Below are 24,524 nucleotides of genomic sequence, written 5' to 3' on the forward strand. Positions count from 1 at the left end.
ACTCTTCTCCATGCCACAATCAGAGTCACTTATATCGTCTTCCTTCCTCATTCTGATACTCATTTCAAACTTCAGCAGATCTTGTACATAGACCATGTACATATTACTAAATGCATAGGATTGTTGCCCTGTGACTAGATGATTAGATATTTGCTGTAACAATGAGTTACACTGTTATTTCTACCAGGCTGTAGACCAAAGAAAATGATTTTATGCATCTAACTATCTATATTGCTTTGTATCCAAGGTCAGTCTAAATGTATTTAAAGTTGTACTTTATTAACTTCTCTTTTTTAACTGTTTGCATTAAGGCCAAAAGCTGAACATCTCTGCAACCGTTTTGTGGGCATGTGAGCTTGTTGTTGTAGTATCTGATTAAAACATTTTCCTCTGACTGCAACAAGTGTTTACTACTAAAGCTGTTACATCACAGCCAGACACTTTGGCAGTGCTAGCTAATGTACTAATCGGCTCAAGTGTCTATATGTGACTTTGATCTTTGCTGAATTTTGTCCATGAAAAGGAAAGCGAGATCACACTTTTTCAGGGCTGCTCCACCGTTTAAGCCTTAATAATGAAGAGCTTCAGTTTACTTGTCCTTGACTCTTACAGCAGACTTTCCTCTACAAAGCAAATTAGCCACATTTTTCTTTAAAGTTTGTTCCCTTCCTCAAACAGCAGGAGTCAGTATTTGAGCAGCAATTTGTGACATGGCAATCCATTTACCTTCATCAACAAACATCTAAATTGCTCTATGGACTCGTTTAGATAGCAGTGACAAAAATAAATAAATAAATTTACCGTGCCTATGCAAGTGTATTCAAGGTCATATGTATAGAGGAAAAAGCCTGCAAGGAACCAGCTCTGAAACTGGGGGAAAACAGACCTGAGAAATATCATCTCACATTCGTGGTTTTTCGGAGACTTACAACCTTGATCTGCAGGTTTGATGTAATCCATGAAGACACTGGCACTTCAATTTAATTACAATTCAGCAGAGCTGAAGGTGACACTGAATCCAGCCAAATGTGGCTTGTCGGGTATCCCATCCCCTCTCCAAGTGACAGAATCATTAGAGCAGAGGTATCAGATTTTAGACATCAGTGGCATAGCTGCTATGGAAGGAGGATTTTTTAGTTTTAAATTATGACACAATTTGGAGCTAGTCTAAAAATACAAACATATAGAGCCAGATTATTATTTAAATGCATGCACCGTAAATACATCGAGGAATAATAAAATCTTTTACATTCAGTCCTGGTGTTATTTGGGCTCATTCAGTATGCGATGACGCTGATGCAGTCTGACAGGTACAAACAAGCATCAGGTGTTCTCTGTCATCTAATTGATTGCTGTGTCGCGAGTTTCGTTGGAGAAAACGTGTAACCTGTTAATCTGAGGGCGTGCTTTATACAACCAAGGCCCCTTTCTCCGTGTAACCACGCCCAATCAGCTGGTTCCTGAAGTTCAGCGAGCCTGAGGAGGAAAAAAAAACTTTCCCTCGCTTCTGTGCGGTCTCTTGGTGAGCCGATGGTAGCCACCACTGTGTTTTGTTTTGGAGGATTACATTTTTAACGACTCTGAGCCGTGTCAGCATGTCCTTGACGGATCAGCAGTGGTGTCCCACAAGCGTCCAGGTAACGGTACTCCAAGCCAGGAGCCTTAGGATAAAGGGGAAAAGTGGCACCAACGATGCGTACGCGGTCATACAAGTGGGCAAAGAGAAGTACCAGACTTCAGTGGTGGAGAAATGCGTGGCTCCGGTGTGGAAGGAGGAGGCCTCTTTCGACCTCCCGCAGCTGAACCAGGGAGGAGGAGGCAGCACGCTGCACGTCCACGTCCTTCACCGGGCTCTGGTGGGCCCGGACAAACTGCTGGGACAGGCGGTCATTAATCTGTCACAGCTCAGTGAGGACAAAACACGCAACAAAACCGAGTAAGTTTTCGAGTACAGCCCCGAAGTCGGTGTTATCTGACGTAAAAAGTATTCAAAATGTAGTCACAGTACTAAAAATAAAACAAAACTACACAGAGTGACTCATTTCACAGTAGCAAGGGGAAACAGAACTATAATTATCGATGATTTCATATAACTCTGTCATGCAGTTGCCGATGATAACAGCATTTATTAAAATGGGTGGGGGCTTTTCACAAGCTGCAAATTTTTTCCCCTCCTTTAAAATGATTTCACTTAATTATTCGGCTATAACTGTCTTTAAACGGTTATCGATGTTGTGTCAAAGAGTGACCGTCTGCCAAAACTGATTTCCACTGTTTCCATGTTTTGTTTTGTTTTGTTTTTGTTTTTTTCTATGTAATGTCTTTACTTATATTGGTAAATTATATTGGTAAATAGACTTTAGTGAACAGTATTTACCAAGGGGTTATTTTAAAAGTATCTTTATGACTCTGTGTTATTGTACATCATAACCATTGCAGTTCTTTCTGGCCATCTAAAATATCTTTAGAGACCTATTGTTATATTTGTTGCAATTTCTGCTATCCTCTTGGCCTGATTACTCTTAAAAATACTTTTTAAATGGATAAATAAAAGCTATATAGAAGTCACTTTGCCAAAAACAGATTGGGGCTTCTACCTTAGGAATGTTGTTTGTGACTCAAGATGACTTGATATAATTCATGAGGGATTCATATGACATGTGACATATTATAGGCCAAAAAATTATTTATAGCATTTTAAATATGGGCAATCCCTTTTTGACAAATACCAGATCACATTAAAGTTACTTCAAAGGAAGCATCGCTTTGCCTGCAAAACCGTCCCCTTGGAGTTTCTCTGATCAATCACTCTTGCTATGCAGCCAGCCTCCTTGACCTCTCCAAAGACGGACACGTCAAAAGAAATCAAATGAGGATTTGTTGGTTTCTACTTGCATGTAAATGGGGACATTACGGGAGGCCAAGTGAATAATAAGCACCTCTGATTTTCATCTGTGACACAAGGGGAGGGAACCCTCGGTAGCTCCTTCTGTCAGTCATGCTGTAGTTTCTCGATCTTCATAACACCCCATTAAATAACCAGTATGGTCAGAATCAATAAACGTGGTATAATTTGTGAAAACTGGCTAATGGGTCCGTGTACTTTTCGGTATTTGAAGTTTCGTTTCAGAAAGTATAATTTAAAAAAGAAAATGAGACACTTATTTAATTCTCAACTTAAAAAGCTAAAATGAAAAACGTAAAACAATTGTTTTTTTCATTTTGTCCTTTCGCACATCAGAAACGAAAAACCCAAGAAAAAAGAACGAGAAAGGGCCCTTTATTTATTTTGTCTGAACCGGAAGTTTTAGTAGGTCAACAACCTGTACAAGTGATGCGCAAACTTATGGCAAACACTGTAGTGTGGACATCATGACGTTGGAAAAATACTCAGACGTGATCATGGAGATGGCAAAACAAGGCCTGTCATCGGAAATTATATCAGAGCGTCTGTCATATGAACACGGGGAAGTGAGAGGATTTTCTGCGAGAAATGTTAGAAAGTTTTGTGCTGAGCAAATCACTAGCTGTCGACTCTCGGACACACGGTTGGAGCTTGAGGTGACACAAGCTATAAATGAGGTAAGGTACTTTCTTCCTTCACCTTATGACTGTGTATGGTTGTCTTAACTGGGTTGTAAGGGGGTTAGTCTAGACTGTGTGCGCGCGCCCGCGCGTTTTAGCGTCTTGCGGGTGGTGGGTAACGTTAGTTATTTTAAAGATGTCTCTCACTGGTATTTGTACAGTTAATTAGCACAATACTTTAGCTTTACACATTTGCTTTCAGAATAAGCTACTTTACATTTGTTGTTCTAGTAGTAGCATGATCTTTTATTTTAAACAGGTGGGCCCAACATATGGCCGCAAAATGATGAAGGGCTATCTGTCCACAAAAGGGGTACATGCTGCAGAGGGACGAATTGGGTCAATTTTAAGAGAGGTGCATCAACCTTATCATGAAGCAAGACGCCAGGTAGCCTATGTTATTTAATCTTCCACTAGAACTGTATTCCAATGTTCTTTGTCATATTTGTGATATACATCATGTAATGGTAGGGCCTAATTCTGTTTAACAGATGTACGCCCTGCTTTAACAGTTACTTGACTCTTCCTCAAACGTATGATCAAATCTGCCTTTATCCAGTCAGCTGTCATTTATTTTTGTGATTTTTTTGTAAGGGAGCTCGGAATCTTAATCCCACACCGTACCATGCTGAATGCATGGGGCACAAGGTTCACCTGGACCAAAACGAGAAACTTGTAATGTTTGGAGTCACCCATGTTTTAGCTGTAGATGGATTCAGTAAAAAGATTGTGAGTCATTCCACAATGCCAATCAAAAACAACTTGAGCATCTATGAATATGTTTTCAGGTAATACAACCTCTCAAACCATTTATTTCATCTTAAGTGTTTTGATGGACATGTTAGTCATATTGGACATGAGCTGCACCCAAATTTACAATATTTGAATTTAAATTAGACATGCAACAGATGGGTCTGGTTATGTTCCTGAATATAATATATTAAGAACTTACCAAACATTTTGATCAACATTTTCTATTAATGTAAAAATAAATAAAATGGAATTGCACATGAATCATTTAACTACTTTATTGCAATTAATCAGTGTTCATTTATGAATGGAACAAGGTTCTTGGATTTCCACATATCTTTCAATTGTTCTGACATACATCTAAAGTCTGAGCATGACAGTGACATTGCAAAGAAACTTAAGAAATATATGTTGTCCTACTACAACTAAAATATTACCCAAAAAAAACATGAATGAATACATTCAAAATAATAACACCTTTGCTGGTCTTAAAGCAAAATAGTTAATAAATGTTCTTTATTTTTCCTGTACCAGACCTGCAGTGATCACCTATGGTATGTGGGACCAGGTGCGAGTAGACCATGGAAAGGAATTTTATTTAACACTGTTCATGCAAGAGATGCTGTCACATCATCGCTTCAATCAGGAGAGACTGCCTTATTTACAGACCTCATCCACAAGAGTAAGATTTAAGTACCATTAACATCAGCTGAAATTCTTATACTATTACGTGTACTACTACGTACATTTAAGACATGTTTCTTTTAACTCTTTTAGAACCACACAGTTGAAAGGATTTGGCCTGAAATCAACAACCGTGTCAACTACCCACTAAAAACTGCCCTACTCCAGCTGATGGACCAGGAGGAGATAGATATGGAGGATAACCTTGTGCGATACTGTGTGTCCAATCTAACCTGTCAGCTGTGTAACATTGGTCTTGCAAGTGTGGTAGAATCATGGAATGCTCATAGAATCCCAGGTAAAAAAAAAAAAAAAAAAAAAGTCAGATTGCTTACAACCCTGATAATGAACATTTAAACACCTCCTCTATTTTTTACAGGAAAAGGCATACCAAATCACTTTGCAGAACATGGGTGTAAAAGAAGAATTTCTCCAGAGCTCTTGCCAAATGCACTTGAAGCAGCAGACCTTTACAGGCAGCACTTGGGATCTGCACTCAAAGAATATTCGACTTTTGGAGTTGATCCCTTCACAACCGAACAGGACAAACTTAGAACAGAGAGTCATTTTGCAGAAAAATATCCTGATATTTCACATTTGTTTTTTAGAGCCGTAAATGGTGACTTTATGCCATACAAAGAAGCTCTGCTCTGTCTCATAAACATAACTCAGAGAAATGTATGAACCACTGCATCTGTAAACTGTACAGAACAGACAAAAAAAAAAATCAACTGACTGTAAACATTTGTGTGTACACACTACATTACTCCTCTGCAAAAAAAGATTTCAATACAGAAAATGCAGCTGTTAGACCAGTAATTTGTAGAACTCCGTTGTTACTCTCCCTGCATTTTGCACAGTGCTGTGATGTCTCTTGCCACTGTTCCACACATGTCTTGCAGCCAATAATGCTTCTGCAGCACAGTGAGAACACTGGATCCTCAATGATGTCTGCAAAAGTAAATCAGATAAGTGAGACTGTTATCCATTTATGTTGAATTTAGTTCAAACTATAGGTTCAAAGTCAGTCTTGACATAAATTTACAGACAGCATGCAGAATATTTTTGGTTATTCTGTAATTCCTCTTGTTCACGCTGTTCTGAGAAAGTCCCTGTCTATATTTTTGTCTATAATTGATGAGGGGCAAAATCAGTACATTTTCTCAATTAGCAAGCAAGAAAAATGAAAAAGTTACAGGTACTTGATTCAATATATGCAACTACAGTCCCATTTTAAATGTGAACTTTTTAGTTTTACATTACTGTGAACAGTGTACCGTCACCCATACTGACATTGTAATCAATTTGAAAAGCTATACTTTCATAGTCAAGATTGCAAGGAGAACCCAAATTAAATGTGCATGTAAACTTTTGAATGTTATGTTACAGTAGACCTGCATCTTGATTGTCTGTGCCTAAGTATTTAAATGGACACTGCTGAATAAAGAGCCTATGTTTGGTAAAAAAATGTTTGTCCAAAGTAATGATTGAATGTGGTTTGACATTGTTTTAATTGTAATTAAAATGTTAGTGTAGATGTAATGTATTTACTAAGCAACATTTGAACATACTCATACAAACCACGCAGCTAAATCCCTCCTTGAGTGTCTGCAGCTTGGGGGTTGTGACTTTCTGGGCAACTGCAAGATCAGTGAGCTCTTTGATTGCTGCTGTGACAGCTGGCAGACTTTGAGATGCCAACACCAACTCTTCTATTTTGTCACTCACTTCTCCCAAACTGGCACTGTCATCATCTTTACGGCTGCTACAAATAAAAATGGATAATCAGATGTCAAAGCTACTTACTGGCTTAAAGAAACATCACATCACTTACTGATAGATGATGATTTATGTAGTGATGTCTTACTGCTATTATAGGATTTAAATCAAATTAATTCTTCTATATTGATGTTCATCCTATAGTATATACATATTTATTCACATACCTCAGTTTCTTCCTCTTTGTTCCCTGGAGGCAATTAAAGTCTTGTTCAGGCACAGCAAGAATTTTTCGTGCATTTTGTCTCCAGTACTGTGACCCTACAGATGAAAAACAAAACCAAAGAAACCTGTTTAGAAGCCAATACCATATTACCCAATAAATATTACAAAGAGACTGGTAAGACATGTCTCTCCATAAGATATGGGCTTTAGCTGTAATATTATGGCTCACCTGTTGTGCCCTCCGACTCCAGAATTGCATTGCCCTGTGCATCTGTCAAAATTATTGGGTTGTAATTACCAATGGCATCTTGCACTTTTCCTACTATCCCTTGAAGCGTAGCCTCAGACTCCAGGAATCGTACAACCACCATTCTATTGGGAATCAACCTCCCACCAACTACATCTGCAAAGTACACTGATCTGTAAAACAAAACATAATAATTTTACATATCTTGTAAAAGACAGCAGGCCACAAATCCATTCAGTGATTGCTATAGGCAAATTGTACTAAAACAGCTTTGCTATTCTTAACAATTCAACTATCCATGCACCTTATGTTTCTTTTTATTTTGCCTGTTCTGTAATTTAATATTCAAGAACACAGACTCATCCTACCTCTGAAATGTTTTGGAGGACATAGGGGAACTTGAAGTAGCCTGCTGTGAACGTGAAGGTGCAGACGCTGCCACAGCTGGTGCTCGCATAAATGCAAAACGCTGCCCGCTGGAACCTGCTGTTGGAATTGACTCCATGTCTTCTCCGTGGACTTCATAGTGACCTCTGGGTGTAAGGTCTAATGCGCTGAAAACACCAGAGACCGCACCGGGGAACATAGCCACGTTTGAATCATCCGTGATGTACAGAGTATGCGCGGATACCTGTTTAAGAAAAGTTTCCGTAAATCACGTTGCTCTGCTAACGTGTTACTCCTGTGCACACGGTTAATAGGCTCTAAAGGCTTACTTATTAGCTAGTAGCCGGTAAAAGTCAATGAATAACTATTTACACATTAGCACATGTGCACAATTCACATATTAGCACAATGAAGACGGCTAGACATAGTATTAGTAAAAGTAGGCCTACATGAAATCACCAAATGTTAACGTTAGCCGTTCCGCAGTAAGGAAGAACAATAACGTTCATAAAAAAACTGCTGAAAGCAAAGTTTGCGAAGTTTACATATCTACCTGAAAGATGCGACCCAGTTTTTCTGCAGTCATGTCTTCGTCCCGGAGTGTCACTCTCTTAGTTTTCCTAAAAACAACGTAATGGTCCATCCTCTGTTTATTCCAGTGTAACTTTAAGGCCGTCGATCTCTTGTGTGGGGGACGGTGTGCGCGCGCCATAAAAAAAGCGCGCAGAAGAAGTACTTCCCGTTTCAGACATTGAAAATGCGTCTATTTTTTTGTTTTTGCGCTAGTATACTTTCATTATTTGAATCACGAAGAAATCCAAAAAAGCACGTCTAATTTTAAGTGTATGACGGCTATTTGTTACCACCGAATGAAAAAACAAGTTATTTTCGCCCATTTTATTCTTTATCAAAAATTTAAAAAATGAAAATTCTTTTAAATATCGTTTTTTCGTTTTGGTTTCTGAAACAAAACTTCAAATACCGAAAAGTACACGGACCGGCATGACTCCAATATTTATCTGTTATATTTGGACTTTTTTTTTTTTTTTTTCCCTTAAAGTTGTTGTGATGTGAGCTATTGGAGGATGCACGCTGTGCACTGTTTATGCATCAGTGCCCAGACCTGCTCTGGTGGGTTCGACTTAAGAGTGCCGCCTACTTGCTCCAGTAGAGCTTAAGGGATTTGTTCCCACTAAAGCAGCCTTTAAGAATGCCAAGCAGCATTATTTACCCAGGCAAATGAAGTGAGCTAGATGATTTACTTTCATTGACTGAAGGTGTCAACAAGAGGGAAATTGCATCAAGAAAACCCAAGCTTCTGTTCAATTTTTTCTTTGTTTCAGAAAATTAAAAACTTAAATGTTTAATTTAACAAAACTGCTAAATATAATTAACTATGTGAAAACATCCACACCCATCTATTAGTGTGCAGTAATAATGTAAGTGAACATGTTTTACTGGCCTTGCTGGTACTTTTATATCTGCTCCTTTAAGCAGAAAATGCTCTTTACTCTGTTAAGTGTATTAGTGCTGAAGTTTTATTTATTATCCAAGACAAATCTGTCCAGGTCCACAGTGAGACATCTGTATCTCTGTAAGAATGGAAAACATTTTCTTTGTAAGCTGTTCCTGAGTGATTTATTCCCCCCGATGTGTAGCTGGTATTATACAAAAGCACACAACAATCTAGCCTGTTAATCTTAACTCAAACACACACACTTGTTCTCCTACCTGTTGAAAGGTTTTCTTGTTGTTTTTGTTTTATTTGGTTTTTTTTTTTTTTTTTTTGGTTCCGCTTTGTTAAAGGTCTTTGGATAACTGCATCAACAAGAAGGCTGGATTTGATGTTGTGATTCATTAATTTTCATATTTCCTCCGCCATGAGGAAGCAAAGAGGTCTAGCCATACTCTGGCATTGTGTTTTTTGACTGAAATGAGCTGTGACTGAAAGGCATTTGGTCACAATTAATTTTTTATACCGCTCTGCCTGTTTGGCTAGTGCCCAGCTCTATTATGCTCTGGAAAGAGGATGCTCGAGTATGCAAATGTGAACTCCACCTGCCTGCAGGTTGGACTATCTGATCATGGCTGATTTAATATTTAAGTTTTCCTCAAGCAAAACTGCAGAAATCTGCATTTCTGCAGTATTTTTATTATGTGTGAAGTCAGAAGCTGGTGCTGTGTAAACACTAAGTTCGATCTCTGTTGATTTTTATGTGAGCTCTGCGAATGCACGTTGCCTCCGAGGTTTCATTCTGGCTGCTGCCTTACATTCCTGAACACCTTATCAAGGAAAAACAAACAGTGATGGCAACAGCAATGGTCATGCAAGGTCAGTTTGTCTGAGTAAGACCACTGTGGTAGTACCAAGCTTTATCACACAAGCAGGGTTACATGTGTCATGCTGCTAGCACAACAGTGCTACTGTTAAATGTGCACGATGTGTTTGTGAACTCTGGAAATCAAGAATTCGACCATGTTTAGCACTTTTTGCTTGTTGCTTGCAATAGACATTGGTATTTTATTATGAGGAACTATAGTTTGTGCAGCTGTGTGTGTTTGTTTGTTAATAATTAACAAGGAAATCTTCCATTTTTAGCAAACAAAACTGATTATTTAAAAAAAACAACAATCCCACTATGAGGTGCAGTGGTAGCTGCTCTGGTGCGCTTGTGGTCTTCCCGTAGTATGGTTTTCCCAGCTGTCATGGACATTTTCTTTTTAATTTCACTTATTAAAAAATGTCTGTCACACCAATAAAAAGACACTTTTAATTACATGCACATTAAAATAAAAACCCACTCATTGTATAAACAGACTCGTGAGTTTTGTTATATAAAATTTATGGGCTGCAACCCTGTCTCCAGAAAAGTTGGGGAAAATCTGCAAAGTTAAATTATTTTAATTATTATTTTCAAATCACTGAAATCATTTAGTTTACTGAAAGCTGTACAAAGAGCACACAGCAAATGTTGAAACTTAGACATGTCTTCAATATTTTTAATTTGAAGCTAGCAGAAAGTTCCAAGTCAGGTAGGGGCATGTTTACTTCTGCGTTACATCATCTCTTCTTTTGGCAGTATTGGGTATTTGAAGACTGAGGACACTAATATATAGTTATTTATGCAGAAAAGCCTTTCAGGCTTGATGTAGGACTTCTGTTCAGCATTTTTCGAGCTCCTCTGTCACATTTTTGTTCCATAATGTCCCACATATTTTCAGTTGGCAACAAGTCTGGACCGCAGGTGGGCCAGTTTGCATCCAGGCTTGTTTGCTATGAACCGTAATGTTTAATACCTGGATGATTTGAATTGGCAGTTTCTTGCTGAAATGTAGTAATGTGCAAAAGTTTTGAACCACCCCTCATTTCTTTATGTTTTGCTTCCAAGGAGCCAAACTTTCTTCTAATATCTGAGTGTGGTCCTGTGCGATCGTTTTCCATTTCAAAGGTTTTCTGTGGACAGTGGCTGCTTTTTCAATCACTTTCACTTCAGTCCAGATCTGAGCAATTTCTTTCTTTGCTAAACGTTAGCCTAACTAGCATAACTATCTGCAGCAGATGAACAGTATCTGAAAGTCATGTTTTTAAGAAACTGGGAAGGGAGATGGGGAGGAGGGTGTGGGGATCATCTTGACAGAGAACAGAGCAAAAGGCAGCCAACATCCAAAGATGCTTTAAATGTCCTTCAAGAAGCCTGGAGAACTATTCCGGAAGACTACTTAAAGAAATTACAAGAAAGCTTGTCACAGAGTTTATAAAGGTGGTCATGCCAAATACTGACTTTCAAGCTCATTTCAATGGTTTTACCTCATATCCTGTTTTCCATGCATGTTTGCCCATGTTTCAGTAAATAACTTCACCCTTTCCAGTTTTCCAAGAAAAAATATAAAGAGATGAGGGTTTGCACAGTCCTGTATGCCAGGCTTTCCCTTTAAAAAGCATGACCTGGGTGGACCAGCATGTTGCTCCGAAACATACACAGTATGGTCCAATATCCTAAATATATACTGTGTGGACACACATATTACACCATCTATACATTATACCTACAGGAGCTACTTATCCATGGAAACCCACGCCATGAAGCTCTTGCACACCGTGTTTATGCTGATGTTAATACCAGAGGAGGTTCTAACTTATTCAATCATCAGTGTTTTGGACTTTGATGCACTATTTGTACTTGGCGACCTGCTCTGTAACATTTTATGTGGTGTGCCTTTTTGTGGCCAAGTGCTGTGGTTCCTAAACACTTCCATTTTGCAATATTACAGCCTACAGTTGATTGTGGAATATCTAAGAGGAAATGCATTTCCTCTTAGATGTATGTATTCTCACTTTTCAACTAATAACAAGTGTCAATAACCAGCCAGATATTCCCTCATAGTCTTTTTTTTTTTTTTTTCAGAGTGTAGGAAGAACCAATTTTTAAAAGAATTTTGAATGTTTTGCTTGCCAGTCCACAGGACTGTTTTACACTTTGCCTCAATCAGTCTTAAAAAGACTTTGAGCAACAGTGCTTTTCTTCCATCTTGTGGCTTTTTTTTTTTTTTTTTCTTCCCTCTCCTGTCCTTTTGTAGGGTTATGACTTGAATTTGAGGACCAACAGTGGTCTTCATTGGCTTTCATTGATTTCCACTACAGAGCATAGTCTGTTTTTAATGCTGTGCCACCTGAGGGCCGGGAGATCAGGACAGTTCAATATCGATTTAGCTTCCCACCCCCCTCTTTTTTTTTTTTTCTTTGCTAGATTCCAAATGTCTTTTCCATTGTAGATTTCAAAATGTTATTCATACTTTTATTTATTTATTTTACTTCTGGAAGAGGCTCTCTGGGATGTGCTTTTTATGCACAATCATGCTAAGTCATCTAGGTGTGTGTTGTTGTTGTTGTTTTGTTTTTTTTTTGTCTACCATTAACTATTTTTAAACATTGGGTTTGGGAGATTGTCTTTTGTTGTCAACATTTTTTTTTTTTTTTTTTTTTTTTAAAACCTATTAAAAAGGAGTTTCAATTTGTGCGATGTCTCATTTGTGCTACAGTTACACAAATATATGGGGTATTTGCATGACATACACATGGAGTTGTACAAGGGCATTACAGCAGCCGTCTTAGCGAGAAGCGTTAAATTAAAGGTGCTATCAAGCAGCCAACTTAATTCAGTTTTATTAATATAGCACCAGGTCAGGGAGGGACAAACATCTGATGCGACTGGTTGGAGGGCGATGGGAAGTGGTGGAAATACAAACTGTGTGAACTGCTCAGTGTATAAAGGGGAAGTCCCTGAGCCATTTGAGCCTATAGCACTATAAATAAATGATGGTTCAGGGTCAGCTGATACACACCTGACTGTCAACTATATCAAAAAAGGTCTTAAGCCTAATCTTAAAAGTGGAGACTGTGTGTCTCCAAAAGCCTAACTGGGATCTAGTTCCATAGTAGAGGCCTGATAGCTGAAGGCAATGATTCCCATTAAACTTGTAGAAACTCCAGGAACCACAAGTAAGCCAGCAGTCTGAGAGCAAAATATTATGAAGACTTTAAGATGTGAAACATGATTAAAGGAATAATTATACACTTGTCATGAAACGGTGTAACGAGCTAATCTAGTAAGGACAGATCTCAAGTATAACTTCTGTTCATCATTTCTGACTTCTTACATAGCTTCATTGCCTTTTTCAAGTCACTGTGTGATCTAGCATATGTTATACAGTTTTTCCAGTTTTAAAAGGCACCAATTTCATTCTCTGTTTTGGCAAAACAATGGGAAAGTGAGTTTCTTTTCTTTGCACTGACCTTCATTTTCTTTCTCTGACTCGTGGATACCAATAAGCCTTGAACATTATCACTGTTGAGCTGTTTAACTCACTCAGCTCTTCTCCCACTCACAGCTGGGTTCTGTGATAAGAAGACAGGGCATTGTCTTATCAGTAGTTCACAAGGAAGTGCGTGTGTGCACACGAAGTAAAATAGCTTTACAAAATGTTGAGTCATGCATTATCCTCCCCTGGCTCTGCCTGTCCAGCAGAGCTGCAATCTTTCTGCTACTTACAGAGGTGTGAGATTAGTCAAATGGCCTCATCATCACCCAGGATGTCTTGTATGAAAGCCATCAAAGCAGCTGTAACTCCTGCACAGCACTTACTACATTCAGCCAGCTAACGCCCAAACATTTTTGCAACTTCCCTTCTCATTTAACTGAAGTGACTTACTACTTCTGCTCTTTTTATTTAATTTTTTTCTTGTTCATGTGGGATGCAACTGTGTTGCAATGCAGTACTATTTTGTACTGTCAAAGTACTCATCTGCATGTGTTTTTGTCTATTTGTGTTTATATAAGTATGTTATGCATATATACGGCTGTTATTGTGTACATTTAATATAATTATAAAGATTTTACATTTGGTATAAAGAGGTTTGACAAATTGTCAACTTACAGTGAGGGGTTCTGGTGAGTTTAATGCTGCATATTCTGAATATTTAAGCACTCAGTGGAGTGGTTTCTCAAAGGGCAAGACTGTAGCTATCCAGAAGGCCTAAGTGACTGCTGATCCACATGCTAGACAGCAGACTTTAACACCAGAAATGCCAAATGGATATCTTTTGGAAGAAATCTCTTCATCTGTTTAGTAGGCCCCGAGAGGTTTGAAGTACAAATGATGAGCTCCTTAGACTACAAATGGGCCATTGTCATTAGTCTGTGCTGTCACTGGACACCTCAGTGTCACCTTGCTAGTACTGGGTGAGAGCCCTCTTTTGCCATCAGAATGGACTTAATTCTTTGTAGCATAGATTCAACAAACATTTCTCAGAGATTTTGCTGGATGTGTACGAAGAATGATGGATCCATGCTCTCATGTTGGTTGTGCACAACTCTGATCATCTAAATATGAGACTGTTGAAGGAGAATAATGACTATTGTTTAATTTTGGTCAGACATTAGAAAATGTACCTTCAGTTTTCTGTTCTTGGCTGACAGAAGTGGAGCCTGGTGTGGTTTTCTTCTGCTGTAGCCCATCTGCTTCAAGGTTTGACACAGTCAGATGCTCTTCTGCATGCCTCCATGGTTTTAACAGTCATTTGTGTTACTTTGTCTGCATTCTGCCCCCTCCTCTGACTTAAAAAGGTGTTTTTGCATTTAGAGAACTGCTAACCACTGGATATTTTCTTTTTCTTCTGTAAACTCTAGAGATGGTTGTTTAGGCAATTACTAGCAATTTCTGAAATATAATGGCAACAGAAACTACAGTATGCAACATTCAAATTCACTTATCATATTTCGTCTTTGTACTTCAGCAGTTCAGTCTGACCATGTTTACATTAAATTGCTGATTGACTGCTGTATGTGCATTTTAAATTCATAAAATTAAGAATAAATAGTTAATCAGTTTTAATCCAACAATTAACCTTCTTGTACTAGATTGCATGTAGATGATGAACTATCCTAATTTATCTCAGTACACACAAAGAACGGGACAGACAGTCAAGTTATTCTGGCAATGATATGACTGAAAAAGTGGAATTTTTTGTTTTGTTTTTTACTTGTATTGAATGAAATATTATTTTTCATAACTTTATATCACTTGTAGATGTGTCCCCATCCCATCTAGACGCGTTCTGTTGAATGGCATTTATCAGGCAAGCATGAAGAAGCCACACATGACACAGTTATGTCAAGGCCTGAAATCTGCAAATCACAACCAATTACTCATCAGCAAGTAGGAGGCTGTGGATCGTTGACAGCAGTAAGCCATTTCAAAACTTCCAGGAAAAGGCGTTTTTCCCCAGCTTCTTAATTTGTTTGCATGACATCTGAAGCATTCCTAGGATGATTAAAATCTCACCATATCTAACTCTGGATCATCCAAAGGAAGCGCTGTATTCAGTTCTTTTAGTATGTGTGTGTGTGTATGTATGTGTGTGTGTGTGTGTGTGTGTATATATATATATATATATATATATATATATATATATATATATATATATATATATATATATATATAAAAATAAAAATGTGGAATTTCAGTGGGCTGTGTTTTGTCAGGGCTAAAGTTGGAGGGAAAAGTCTATTTATGGCACACAAACGCGTGCATGCACAAAGCATCTTTGGACAATAATGTGTAATGCAGAGAAAGAGACAGAAGCCTGCAGCACAACAACAAATGCATGGCCTCGTCCTCATTTCCCTAGGAATCCAGACTTCAGTGGGACTTGTTTGCTCAGTGGTGAGCTGACCTCAGATTTTTGCCTGATGGGCACTTTTTATGCTGACTGACTTTTTTTTTTTTTTTCCTTTTTCCTATTGTGTTAGATTTCTTCTGCCTGTTCTGAGACCCTTCTGTCAGTACTGGATGGCGAAGGTGCAGAAACACTGGAAAGCTGGCCCTGTCTGGTCTTGCTTGGCATTTTTAGGATGTCTGTTTAGGATTTTTCAGCATTTTAAACATGAGACTTTAATTTTATGAATGAATTTTTAGGGCGTAACCAGCATTTATAATTGGTTACTTTATTGTCATCTTGGTGTGTTGTTATTATCCAGCTGTATCAAAATTCTCTTTGGTGTGCATGTGTTGTATATTTAAAGGATGAAGGGGGGGGGGGGGTAATAACAGAATAAATTCCCTTGAACCTGGCAGGCTAAGTTTCGCAAGGATCCGACTAAATCTCGGATGAAAGCTTTCTCTTTCAAAGGGGCAGTTGGCTTGTTAACTCCCTGCAGGGTTGGTTGCATTATTTAGGAAAACTGGCATAAAACATTTTGACAGTGAACATCAGCACCGTACACCTACCATGCTCTGAAGATTTGATCATGTGAGACAAGCAACAAGGGAACAGGATTTAATAAAGGTTGTCAACTGCTGAGGGTACACACAGTACAAGCTTTCATAAATTCTGCAGGGCTGCTGTAGACTTGACAGAATTTATATTTTTAAGACTTTCCTTTATGGTCAGTTCGCTGGTTGAGCTTAGATCATCACAGACTTTCCAAAAACATTCACGCTGCCACTTTCCATTTGCAGTGAGATGGGTCATGATTTCTGCAAAGAGGAAAAATGAGCAGGACTAGACATTCACATTACTATAAATGAGTCCAAGTCTTGGTGACTCTCATTTGTTTAAATCATTTAGATCGTGATCAGTATTAATTTCTTTTGTTACAAGGGGTTTGTGGTGCATTTGATCTTTATAATCATTACAGAGACATTCAGTTTGGACCTTCAGACAGGCCTCACTTGACTTATAGATTGAGTGATAGATTTTGGTCACAAGTAGCTTGATTTTGTGATTGCACCCCACCTCTAAAACGACCACATATTTCTAGATATTTGATTTGCACTTTTATACAGTGGATGTGTAAATAAGTACAAAACGCTAATAATTTGTGTCTCTTCAACAGATGGTTTAAACTTCTTGATAAGACTGGTAAGCCAGACAAAGACAGAGGAGAGGTGCTTCTGGATATCCAGTTCATGAGAAACAACATGACTGCCAGCATGTTCGACCTTTCTGCTGCTGGCAAATCTCGGTCTCGTCTGGGCAAGTTCAAGGACAAAGTTCGTGGCAAGAAAAAGGAGTCAGATTCTGTGACCAGCGTGGCGCCGTCTTTCAGTCAGGTCCTGACGGACAGCGAGGAGGAGGGCACCGGGGATGGTGAAGCGGCGACGGGCAAGGATGGAAAACAGAAGAAACACAAGATTAAGTCTTTGTTTTCTCCAAAGTCCAACTTGCAGAAGAGCATGTCTCAGTCTATGTCTGTTCTGCCTGGGAAGAACTCCACGCTCACCGGCAGCCAATCATCTGGTCTGAATGTCGATTCCTCAGAGGGTCAGGAATGTACTTTTTCACCATTAATGCTTTCCTTTTTCATTATGTTGTGTTAACGCTCTCATCTTCTTTTCAGGTAAAAAGAAGTTCAAGTTCATGATACATAAACGCTCGGGCAGCTCAGGCAGCAAGGATTCATCATCTGGTCGTGAAAAACAGGTTTCTGTAGAACAGAGTAATTTATGCATCAATGGCAGTCACGTATACTGTGAGGAGCCGCCATCTCGGACTTCTCGCATCAGCTCAAACTTCAGTCTGGCCAGTTCAGGTCATGGATCAATGGAGGATGTCCCTGAAAACTCTCCACCACCTGAGCAACAAAAGGCAGCGAGGCAGTGTTCACCTTGGGAAGAGGATGAGAAGGAGGAGGAAGACACTCCTGAAGTTGAAAACGTTAAAGCGAATGTGAGTGATTTAGAAAGGACTATAATAGAGGAGGAGACGAAAGAAGAGAAGGTTAAGAGGCAACAAGAGAGGCTTGAAAGTTTAGCTGAGGACAGAGAAAAACAAGAGGAAGAGGAGACAAGGAGTAAAGAAGAGGAAAATATTAGAAGTGAGGAAGAAAAGAGAAGACAAGAGCAAGAGGAAAGGGTTAGGATGGAAGAAGAGCGTGAAAGATTGGCAGAGGAAAAGAGATTACAAGTCCTAGAGAGAAGGAAAATAGAGGAGGAAGAAAAGAAGAAAAGAGACGAAGAGGAAAGGATTAGAATTGAGGCAGAGAAGAAGAGGTTAGAAGAAGAGGAGAGGGTTAAGATGGAAGAGAGAAGGCAAGAAGAGCAAAAACTGGCAGAGGAAAAGAGACTTGAGGAAGAGATGAGGGCACAGGAAGAGAGGAGACGGCAAGAAGAGGCAAAAATAGCTGAGGAAAAGAGACTGAAAGAAGTAGAGAGAAGGAAACTTGAGGAGGAAAGAAGAAAGCAAAGAGATGAAGAGGAAAGGATTAGAATTGAGGAAGAGAAGAAGAGACTAGAAGAGGAGGAGAGGGTTAAGATGGAGGAAAAGAGAAGGCAAGAAGAGCAAAAAGTGGCAGAGGAAAAGAGACTTGAGGAAGAGAAGAGGGCACAAGAAGAGAGGAGAAGGCTAGAAGAGGCAAAAATAGCTGAGGAAGAAGAGAGGATTAGAAAGGAAAATGAGGAGGAAGAGAGGAGACAAAAAGAGGAGGAGGAGCTGCTGAAAAAACTAGAAGAAGAGCAAAAGAAAAAAAGGATACAGTTGGAGCAGGAAAGGAAGCAAAGGGAGGAAGAAGAGAGGGTTAAGAAAGAGGAAGAGAAGAAAAGGCAAGAAGAGGAGGAACGGGCTAAGAAAGAAAGGGAAGAACATGAGAGATTAGAGGAGGAGAGGAAACGGATTGAGGCAGAGGAGAAAATTAGACGACAAGAAAGGATCAGGATGGAAAAAGAGGAAAAAAGGAGACTAGAAGAACAAGAAAATCAAAGAGCTGAAGAGGAAAGACTTAGGAAAGAGGAGGAGAAGAGACGGGAGGATGAGGAGAGGGCTAGGAAGCAAAGAGAAGAATATGAAAGACTGTTAGAGGAAAAAATGCAACAAGAAGAACAAAGAAGACTTGAGGAAGAGGAAAGAATTAGAAGGGAAGAAGAGGAAAGGGTTAGGATGGAGGAAGAGATGAAGAGGAGAAAAGAGGAAGAAGAGAGGACTAGAAAGGAAAAGGAAGAAATGGAGAGGCTGGAGGAAGAGAGAAGACTGCAGGAACAAGAAAAGTGGAGGATTGAGGAAGAGGAGAGGATTAGGAGTGAGAAGAAGGAAGAGGAGGCAAGGAAGCTGGAGAAGTTGAGGAATGCAGAAGAGCAAGAGAAGAGGGGAAACAAAACAACAGATGAAGTTAGGGCTGCAGGGAAGAAACCCAAAGTGAGCAGTCCTGCAGTCACTTCCACTAATCCTTTTGATGAAACCTTCTCTTCCAACCCCTTTGAGGAGATTCCCAAGTCCCTCGACAGCAGCACAGCTGACGAGCCAACGGTTCAGCAACGGTTAGTTAAAGCTATACGCTACGTCAATCACAAGCACTGCAGTAAAAGTGTGATTTAATAGTCTTACCTTGAAATACTTGAATTCATTCATACATGTATACATACAACCTCCTTAGCTCTCGAGAACCTCTGACTTTACAGAGGGAGTTTATTTACAGTGCATTTAAACAATTTTGTTAATGTAATTTTAAAACGACCAGACAACAGCTCAAGGTGGATGGAATTTTAAGGTTCTCAGTCTTTGTTTAGCATTTTCTCCATAGCACTCAGTACCAAGTACAATTGTGGATAAAGACAATGGAATTTTTTTTGTTTGTTTGTTTTTTTTCTGGTCACGAATGTAAAAAGTTGGCAAATCAAACCTGATTTTAGCGATTCAGGTCACTCTTTCCAATTCATTTATTTATTTATTTTTTTCCTTTTCAAAGTGGTGCATTAAAGTCCTTCCAAAGTTGTTGTAAAACAAATTAGAACCACAGGTTTCAGGCAAGGCTGGAGGAAATGTCAAAGGAAAATTGAAATCTTTGTAGTGTCCTCCGGGAATATTAACACTTCGACAAAAAAAGTTTGTGCAAATTAATTCAGACGTTAAAATGCTTTTCCTTTTAAGAGAAACTGCCCTGTGCTGGTAACGCTTAAAAGGCTTGGTGATCACCCCAAGGTAGTTACATTGAACCTCTGTAGACCTTTCCTCAACTAAAGTGTTAGACCGCCTGACATTGTTAAGCATTACATAATGTGCACGGTTGACCAGGCTTAAAAGCAGAACAGGACAGCATCAGGAGCAGAAGAGAAAAGGAGGTAGTGGAGCTGAATTATAATGGTTGATTTAAAAACAACACAACGATTATGTACATGCAGGGAATGTGTTATCTGAAGTTACCTTTTGTGCTTTTGCTCCGTCACAGGTCAGCAGCAGTTCTTCTCAGTACTTCTCTATTTAATAGAATAGAATAGAATTCAACTTTATTGTCATTGCACATGTCACAGGTACAGGGCAACGAAATGCAGTTTGCATCCATCCAGAAGTGCTTTAGCCATGATATAGCTATATTACAATATATATTAGCAATAATATAGATATGTAAGTATATTACAGAATGGGTCTATTACGGTATGTAATATGTTATGAATATGCTATAACTATAAGTATGTACAGGCTATGAACAGGATATAAATATGAAAAAAAAAACTACACAGAATATGAAATAAAGAACTATACAGAAATATGAGATATACAGCTATACAGAAATGGGAACTATGCAAGTTGTAAACAGTTGTAGAATTAAAAGTTATCGTATGATTATTTACACAGAACTATACAGTAGTGCAGTTAAGAGGCTATATAAAGTGCTAGTGGTTGTGAGTGGTGGTTCTCTCTGTGTGTGTGTGTGTGTGTGTGTGTGTGTGTGTGTGTGTGTGTGTGTGTGTGTGTGTGTGTGTGTGTTAACATGGGTCAGATGTCAGGAGGCAGAGTAATGGGAACATAAGTGACACATGTGACTGTTGCACAGCTATGTGTGCGTTACAGTTTATATAATTTTGCAGACTGGGCTGAAAGATTGAGCTCACTGCATAGTTTTACCTCATTATGTGAAGTGAAAAATACTAGAAACTTTGTGAAGAAGTCAGTTTGACAGAAGAAGTAGATGGAAAGAAACTTCAGATGTGCTCAGCACATTAAAATACATTTCCTTTTATAATAGTATCTCAATATCTTATGTTACCTTTTCACTTTCTTTTGGTTGTCCTATAACATTGCAAGAGAATTTGGGACAAGGTATCTTTAATATTGTGAAAAATAAAGTCCTATTATATCAATCTATATTACTTGCATCATTAGTGTGTTTAGCCCCCCACGCCTACCAACCCTCAGTTGAATTCCTGTAATTAAATGCTGACGTATGCCCAAATGTTATATAGTCTGTCTCATTTCCAGGTGTCACTCTGCCATGTCATCGGTGAGAAGTAAGACTGGTTCTGTGGATGAAAAGGACCTGATTAGTACTCAACGGGAGAAGCGAGCAGCTCCTCAGCCGCCAGTAAGGAGTCAAGCTGGCAAGCAGCCTCACAGGGAGCAGGATGTGCCGGCACGACATCTGGCACAAATTAACAAGCAAAGCAAAGACAAAGATGTCAAAACTGTCAGTGTTCCCCCACAGCGCTCGGTGCAAATGATCGCTCCGCTGTGTAGGTCTCCCACAGATTCAAAGAACTCCCAGAGCCTGATGCAAAGCAATAACGCTAATGGAACAACAAACGAAGCCAAACACAGCAAACGTCCTGCGCCGTCCGTACCTCCTCCTGTGGGAGAAAAGCAGTCATCAGAACCAAAAACGAGCTCTAATCTAGGCGGCGCAGAGACCAAACAAGTTAAAGTTGTTTGTGGCTTAAATCCTTTTGAGGATGATGAAGATGAAAGTGAGCTCACAGCTCAAGATGACACAGCAGTCTCTAGTAATACTGGTTCAATACACTGGCCTGCAGCTGTGTCACAAAGTGCAGATAAAGATGCTGCCTCTCAACCAAAAATCAAATCCTCAAAGACGGCCCACGCTCCCCCACCTCCTGCAAAGAATGACATCAGCTCGAACACTTTAACGAACCCGGGCACGGAAAGAAGCCATGCTACAGGTGATCGAAGTGCAGCTGCGCCCGATAACGATGCACTCCAAGCATGCGACCCGTATTATGAGTCCACAAGTCCTGGGCATGTCCCAGTGAGTCCACTCCAAGAGTCCCAGTCCCTTAAAGTCCAGAATATAGTGGAGACAGATGTGAAGAAAGACTGGGCCCCTACACCTTCACGCAGGTGAGATGGTTTGGTTGCTAAAGAATAACTTTTATAGGTCAAATGTTACTATATTTATATTTTTATCTGTACGCACGTTTCATTTGTGTAATTTGCAACATTCAATCTTATTAGCTTTCACTTACACAAATGTTCAATGTATTCTGTACAGTATAGTAAGCTTGATATGGGTGAACTGAGTTTTATTATTGGGTATTATGTTCAGTTTAATTGTTGAATGGATTACTGCGCAGTGTACTTGGTTATACGGTTTCCTTTACTCCCATTCAACAGGTGCTTACGTCTGTCTTTTATGCTTTGTTTTCATCATTTCAGGCTTCAGCCGGTAAGACCTCTTAATCCTCTTGAGCAGCAGGGTGCCTCAGTTGTTCAAGAGGAAAATGAAAACAAATCCACAGGAATCCCCAGTGGACTTCAGGACAAAACAACGGTATTTGTTTCTAACTCCCTCTCTCTCTCTCTCTCTCTCTCTCTCTCTCTCTCTCTCTCTCTCTCTCTCTCTCTCTCTCTCTCTCTCCCTTTTTAAGATTTTCAACAAGAAATAGGCCGATGGAATTTAAGTTTCTTATATCCTGGCACTTTTAAAGCATGCTTTGTCGCTCCACAGGTGGATGACAGTGGGATGAAAGGGCCTTACTCCCAGCTGACCCGGGAGGAACTGATCTCTCTGATCTTGAAACAGGAGAACCAGCTCTCGGAGAGAGATTATAAGATATCGGAGCTGGAGCAGTACATTGATAATTTACTTGTGCGAGTCATAGAAGAGAAGCCAAGTATCCTCATGTCCTTGACCGCTATGAAGAAAGCTGCTTAGGTAGCTTTGCAGGCATCACTGTATTCTTGCTGCACTTAATCAGACCTGTTTATTCACAGCTCGTCCACATTAGAAATATCACTTTATAGATGTATTGGTTACGTTAATGCAACTGGAATACTTTTGCTGTAAAGTGTGGAGGAACACTTTAGATTTCAAATATTTCATCACCCAATAAAATTAATGATTTGAGGGAAAGAAAATCTTTGAAATCTTTGAAATATTTAGCTCTCTCAGCTAAAGGATTCAGTTTGGAAAGACTTTGTAGTTTTTAGATGATCGATAAATTTAGACATTTGTTTCATGTGAGTTTAAAGGATATCTTGTATATATCTGGTCATGCCTGTCATCTTTCTTCTGGAAATAACTTTGATAAATGTGTAATCCTGCCAGCATACCAGACTTGTTGCATTTCATGGTGAAACTCGAGTTGATTTCTCTCTGTAGAGCTTACTGTCAAAGTTTACTGCTAATTCCCATGTGCACTTTAAGTAGCTCACACTATTAACTGTTAAGACACTGAACACTGTACTGAGTATTTTTACTGCTTAAATAAATTTGAAAAATAAAATAAAACCATGAATTAATACAAACACTGTCTGCTACCTTATTTAGTTTCTGATCAGATTATAGCGCGTTTTAAAGATTAGTTTTCCTTTCCTGAAGAAACAGTTGTTCTTGTTTTTTAAATCTTAATTTATATCCTGGAATATTTTTCTGTAGGCTTAATTTCATCTAATGTCTGTACGCAGTACTGAAATTTAAGTGTACATGGTCTTCTTCATCTTAAAATTAATCTTGACATTAATTTACTAAAGCTTGTTTAAAACATTTGCTTTTGGTGATGTCAAAGGAGAATGGCCAGACTGCTTTAAGCTGATAGGAAGCCAACAGGAAGTCAGATAACCACTCATTATAACCAAGATGTGCAGAAGAGCATCTCTGAATGAACAGCATATTAAAGCTTAAAGCAGATGGGCTACTGCAGCAGAAGACCACACCGGGGGCCATTCCTGTCAGATGTAAACAGGAATCTGACCTCAGTCCAACAGAGCACCTTTGTGATGTGGTGGAATGTGAGACCTGCATCGTTAATGTGCAGCCAACAAATCTGCATCAACTGTGTGATGCTGTCAGGTCAATATGGACCAGAATCTGTGAGAAACGTTTCCAGCATGTTGCTGAATGTGTGTCATTATGAATTAAAGCATTTCTCAAGACAAAAGGGGCCCAGCCCGGTACCAACACGGTGTACCTGTACGCGAATCACATGGTTAGGTCACCTAGCAGTATTTATAAAACTGAGGATTACTCTGATTTAACATTTGATCTCCTTTTGGAAAAATAAAAACAATAATCATATGAAAATTTCTAGTAATGCAGAGGCTAAGGTTGAAAATCGTGTTTAATCATATCGTCAACATGACCCTAAGATTGCTTAGTCTAAAGTTTGTCTGAAGACAGTCTGCTTGGATATCCTTTTATGCTGT

The 24,524-nt window shown here is 39.1% G+C and overlaps 3 protein-coding genes across 7 annotated transcripts; 2 read left to right on the forward strand and 1 right to left on the reverse strand.

The window, feature by feature from the left end:
• The first annotated feature begins 1,471 nt into the window (after positions 1-1,471).
• On the forward strand, positions 1,472-23,617 carry LOC308385785 (uncharacterized protein). The gene is made up of 6 exons (XM_080864921.1): positions 1,472-1,936; positions 16,993-17,420; positions 17,497-19,408; positions 21,348-22,220; positions 22,536-22,650; positions 22,828-23,617. The coding sequence occupies exons 1-6, from the start codon at positions 1,596-1,598 to the stop codon at positions 23,032-23,034; spliced, it is 3,876 nt and encodes a 1,291-aa protein (XP_080721047.1). The 5' UTR covers positions 1,472-1,595; the 3' UTR covers positions 23,035-23,617.
• Positions 3,166-5,703, forward strand: LOC308385914 (uncharacterized protein; the record flags this gene model as incomplete). 3 transcript variants are annotated; one of them, XM_080865107.1, is made up of 6 exons in its annotated part: positions 3,166-3,582; positions 3,845-3,973; positions 4,180-4,373; positions 4,870-5,017; positions 5,113-5,317; positions 5,399-5,703. In XM_080865107.1, the coding sequence occupies exons 1-6, from the start codon at positions 3,373-3,375 to the stop codon at positions 5,701-5,703; spliced, it is 1,191 nt and encodes a 396-aa protein (XP_080721233.1). In that variant the 5' UTR covers positions 3,166-3,372. The 3 variants fall into 3 exon arrangements, 1 of the variants encoding a protein (XP_080721233.1); XR_013969667.1 differs by lacking the exons at positions 3,845-3,973; positions 4,180-4,373; positions 5,399-5,703 and having other exon boundaries at positions 3,484-3,582; positions 4,870-5,255; XR_013969668.1 differs by lacking the exons at positions 3,166-3,582; positions 4,180-4,373; positions 5,399-5,703 and having other exon boundaries at positions 3,598-3,973; positions 4,870-5,255.
• LOC308385930 (uncharacterized protein) lies at positions 5,643-8,590 on the reverse strand. Of its 3 annotated transcripts, none has more exons than XM_080865142.1 (6): positions 8,151-8,590; positions 7,579-7,841; positions 7,193-7,383; positions 6,966-7,059; positions 6,591-6,781; positions 5,643-5,970 (listed from the first exon to the last, which is right to left on the reverse strand). In XM_080865142.1, the coding sequence occupies exons 1-6, from the start codon at positions 8,307-8,309 to the stop codon at positions 5,783-5,785; spliced, it is 1,086 nt and encodes a 361-aa protein (XP_080721268.1). In that variant the 5' UTR covers positions 8,310-8,590; the 3' UTR covers positions 5,643-5,782. The 3 variants fall into 3 exon arrangements, with proteins under 3 accessions (XP_080721268.1, XP_080721267.1, XP_080721269.1); XM_080865141.1 differs by having other exon boundaries at positions 6,591-6,784; XM_080865143.1 differs by having other exon boundaries at positions 5,680-5,970; positions 6,601-6,784.
• Positions 23,618-24,524: the final 907 nt, after the last annotated feature.

Source organism: Rhamphochromis sp. 'chilingali', assembly GCF_963969265.1.
Source record: "Rhamphochromis sp. 'chilingali' genome assembly, chromosome: 2".
NCBI lineage: Eukaryota > Metazoa > Chordata > Actinopteri > Cichliformes > Cichlidae > Rhamphochromis > Rhamphochromis sp. 'chilingali'.

Bases quoted from the DNA above. Each gene is read 5' to 3' on its own strand.
- LOC308385785 (XM_080864921.1), top strand. From the start codon at position 1,596: ATGTCCTTGACGGATCAGCAGTGGTGTCCCACAAGCGTCCAGGTAACG. The intron at 22,221-22,535 runs GTGAGATGGTTT...TCATCATTTCAG, and splicing joins GCCCCTACACCTTCACGCAG to GCTTCAGCCGGTAAGACCTC. The intron at 22,651-22,827 runs GTATTTGTTTCT...GTCGCTCCACAG, and splicing joins GACTTCAGGACAAAACAACG to GTGGATGACAGTGGGATGAA.
- LOC308385930 (XM_080865141.1), bottom strand. From the start codon at position 8,309: ATGGCGCGCGCACACCGTCCCCCACACAAGAGATCGACGGCCTTAAAG. The intron at 7,842-8,150 runs GTAGATATGTAA...TTTCTTAAACAG, and splicing joins AACTGGGTCGCATCTTTCAG to GTATCCGCGCATACTCTGTA. The intron at 5,971-6,590 runs GTATGTTCAAAT...TTACTTTTGCAG, and splicing joins TAGCTGCGTGGTTTGTATGA to ACATCATTGAGGATCCAGTG.